The sequence below is a fragment of the Mus musculus genome, chromosome X (assembly GCF_000001635.26).
Source record: "Mus musculus strain C57BL/6J chromosome X, GRCm38.p6 C57BL/6J".
Taxonomy (NCBI): Eukaryota; Metazoa; Chordata; class Mammalia; order Rodentia; family Muridae; genus Mus; species Mus musculus.
This window is the reverse complement of record NC_000086.7, coordinates 32,278,036-32,282,172: the sequence shown is the minus strand read 5'-3', so window position 1 is coordinate 32,282,172 and position 4,137 is coordinate 32,278,036. Positions and strand designations below refer to the sequence as shown.

At 40.4% G+C, this 4,137-nt stretch overlaps 1 protein-coding gene across 1 annotated transcript; it reads right to left on the bottom strand.

Annotated features, from left to right (window-relative positions):
- Positions 1-1,830: 1,830 nt before the first annotated feature.
- Positions 1,831-3,779, bottom strand: Btbd35f2 (BTB domain containing 35, family member 2). The gene has a single exon (NM_001168334.1). It carries the CDS (start codon positions 3,692-3,694, stop codon positions 2,198-2,200), a length of 1,497 nt encoding a protein of 498 aa, NP_001161806.1. The 5' UTR covers positions 3,695-3,779; the 3' UTR covers positions 1,831-2,197.
- Positions 3,780-4,137: the final 358 nt, after the last annotated feature.

Genomic DNA, 4,137 nt, shown 5'->3' with positions numbered 1-4,137 from the left:
ACTCATGGAAGATAGGGAAAGCATGGGAGGTCTAGAACTATTTGGCAAAGTTGAATGCCACGGAGGCCTGGGAAACTTAGGAGGCATGGACAGCACGATTAGCTGAGCAAGAACGGGATGTACTACTAACTATGGAAGACCTAGTAACAAAGAAAGACCTGAAAATCTTGGAAGGACTAGTAAGGATGTGAGTTATGTAAATGTGAGAGGCCTGGTAAGCAAGCATAAAATGCACAGGAAGCATTGGAGATCCAGTAACTAATAGAGTCTTGGATGGCAGGTTAGGCCAGGTGTACAGGGGAAGTCTGGTTAGTATGAGCAGCTTAGTATACATGGAAGCTCTCAAAACCATGAAAAACCTAGAAACCACTTGAGGCCTAGTAGCCAAGTGAGGCCTAGTAATCATGTGAGGCCTGGCAAGCAAGTGAGTGCCATTAACCAAGGGAGGCCTGGAGAGTATGGAAGGCTTTGTAATCAGGTGGATCCTAGTACCCTGGTGGCTGTGTGAGTATGAGAGGGTTGGTAAACACTGGAGATGTGGTAAACGTTTCTAGCTTCCTTAGCCTGGAAGGACTGAAAGGCTTTTTCAGTACCTGGCATGCATGGGAGGCCCAGTAATGGTGGGTAACTGGAACATCCATATGAGCCATGGTGTACATGTGAGTACTAGTAGACATAGGTGAAGCCTAGTCAACTTAGGAGGCATCATGAGCACATGAGGCCTAGTAACCAAGAGAAATAAGGTAAAGACCTTGAAAGGACAACTCTCAGCTTCATCTAGAAAATAAAATGAAAACTCAGGATAGCTAAAACGATCCTGAATTAAAAAGGAACAACTGGGGACTCCATTCCCAGTTCAAATTAGACTACAAAGCTATAGTAGTAAAATCATCATGGCATTGGCACAGAACCAGCCACATGGAACAAGGGAACTATTTATGGGACTTTCAAAGTTGGATACAGTGAATTTTGTACCATGCCATGGTTGTGAACCTATGAAGACCAAAGGTTGTTAGGTTATGGCTTAAAAGTGGTGTGTTCCTGTATCATGTTGACAAGAGGAAGAATTGTGACAGCATCTACAATCATGTGAGAGTCCAGGCTCTGGGAATGCCTGTTGGAGGTTATCTTGATTGCATAAAGTGACTTGGGAAGACCTACCTATCCGGGGTGGCACTATTCCTTGACTCTAATCTTGAACTCTACACAACGGAGAAAGTTATTGATGTACTTGCATTAAGGTGATCTCTTTCTACTATAGGTGTGATGTGACCAGTTTCTTCAACCTCCTGCCGCAGAAGCCTAGAGACTCAAAGTCTGAGATAATTGAAACTGTTGCCCCTAAGGTGATTTCATAAGGTCTTTTTAAAAACATAAAATCACTGCAACAGTAAAAGAAATTAAGGCAGAGAAATTGATCAGTATACTATGATACAGCTCATACCTTGATAGCAAATGATAGGTATCATGAAGGCCTATTTTCCATTTCCTATCTTGTTTATCCCTTTCAAAAATTGGATTCTTGGTATTTACCCTTACATCAATACATAAATATATTACATAAGTATATATAGTTCTATGTAAATATATTGCATATATAATTCCCTTGCTTATCCAGGATAGAGCATGAAATTTAAGTATAAGATAAATGTCTGTATGTGTGCATATATAGTTAGTTAGACATAGTCAGCAGTAAATGTTTTCCGAACACAAACGACATTATTTAGTTATTTGAAAGCCCACACAGAGAGTAATCTCAAATATTCCCTTTTAACCAATGATTTACGTCTTATAATAATGTCATAATGAATGCATTGGTTCACAACAGTTTCAACAATGGCATGATTTTATTTTGTCTCAATTTTAGCTAGGGCCAAATCTACTTAACAAATTGATTGAGATGTTTTACCTTGCAAATATAGTCTCTTATTTCCATTCCAAGCTTGGATCTCGATGGTAAATTTAAATCAGAAGATTAGGTTTATTTGATTTGACAAATACTTTGTTGGAAGTAAAGGTTTTCTTCAGAAATACATGGAAATAAGGTGATGGAGGGAAGCAGTCACTTCTGGTGGTACTAGACTCCAAAGAATATTGAATTTTTTTTGGTCTTCTTCACTGTAGTCATTACACAGCCTTCATATTAAATGAACCATTCAATACTTGTAAAATGCTTACAGTCTAATAATTGATAAGATTACTTGTTTTCTGCATTTCCTAGGTTTACAAAAAGGAAATTGCAGAATATACACATAGGGAAGGTTAGAACATCACTATCCAATTTCATTACAATTTGCTCCTCCTTATATTCAAAGGTGAGGATTTTATAACCTGTTGTCTTTCTGAAAGTTACTCTTTTGTTGGAATCAAAACACACCAAAGTTATTCTGAATATGACATTTCGGATATGGTTGTGGCAAGCAGAACCATCACACCTCTGACACCGTTGCCTTAAAATTACACACTGCCTGGTAAAGGTCACACGTAAAGGAAAGCCAAGTCGTCCAACTGACCACTTCCAAGTATATCTTCCATCCTTGGGGATCATTGTACCACACCTCATGGTGCATTCTTCAAGTTCTTGTTCATTGATAACTTGTGGTCCAATTACCCCATATTCTTGTGTTCGCAGCAAAGTCAACCACTGTTGTTTGTAAATGGGTGACAACCATGCCATAGGTATTAGTCGATCTTGTTCAAGAATAGTTGTGGAAGTCAAGTCACAGATGATGTGCTGAAATCTCAGCTTTTTAAACACTGGTTGAAATATTAGTCCTTCTTCACTTTCAAGAAAACTGATGTTATCAACATATGCCATGTGGGTGGAAAGCCAGTTGTTTGCGTGTTGTAAAAGCTGTTTCATGGTTCCGTTCCAGCATGGATTAAGATAAAGGAACATCCATATTTTTAGTGTGGTATATACATCAATCTCCTTTTGCATGACTAGTAAGTCAGAAGACAGTGCTAGAAGATACATCAACTTCAAATCTACTTCCTTGTAAAGTGCCACACTTGGATGTACCATCAAATTGCAAAGAAGCCATTCAAAGCATCTCGTCTTTACAGCTTTTAATCTATAGGTTTCTGCTGCCAAATAATAGGAGCACACAGTGTTCCTGTTGATAGTTTCTTTCATGATTCCTTCACACTGCTGAATTACTCGATCCACCCGAAGCAGGCATGCTGCTGCCAAAACTTGAGGAACTTCCAGAGGTGTTATTGACAAATCCGCATCCGTGTACAAAGCACCAAACACAAAATGCAGAGATCGGGTATCAATATCCTCATTCTTAATGATCAGATTTATAACACCATGGTGTGATTCTCTCCAAGTACCTTTGAGAATGTTAGCAAAGTAGCCTGACTGACATAAAAATACTTTGTGTAAACACCATGTTCTTCCCAGAGCACGGATTTTAATGTCGCTATCATGCCCGTCCAAAAATAAGTTTTGATAAGCATCATTAGATGAGATCTTAACCTTTTTCCAGTAGATGTAGTTGAGAACTTGATGTGGATACATTCCCTGGTTTTGAGGTCCATGAACATTAGAACTTGTTGCCAACTCCTCCAAACTGTTTCTTTTTCGCTTGCGACTGCCAGGAATGTAGCTGGCTCCGGCTATGTCTTCTGGCTGTGGCTCTAACAGACTGGAATCCCTGCAACTCAAGACCCTGCTGACTAAAAGCCCCATTGATGAAAATTCCTAGAACAAGCTCTCGCAGAGGCTTCTTGGTTGAGGCATTGCTGTAGTCTGCCAGTCCTGCCTAGACTTCTCTGTGTTTCTCTACTACAGATTCTGACGTCACAGAGAAGGCAGGGCATTCTTCATTGTCCACATGTGTGTTGCCTGAGCACAGGCCCCGCCTCCTGATAGCAACCCCTCCCTCTCCCTCCTCCTTCCCCTTCCTCCCTTGCACATTTGCCCCACCATCCTCCCATCTCCCTTCCTCCCTCCCTTCCATTATTCCTAAATTCCTTCTTCCTTTCCTTTTCCCATTCTGCTCCTCCTTTCCCCTCACCTCTCCCTTCTCCCACTATTTCTAAATGGGCCACACTATTTTGCTGAAGATGACCTCCATCAAACTGGAGAACCTAGTTCACCTAGTTTTTCAACCTTGCCAGCTGAATTTTCTT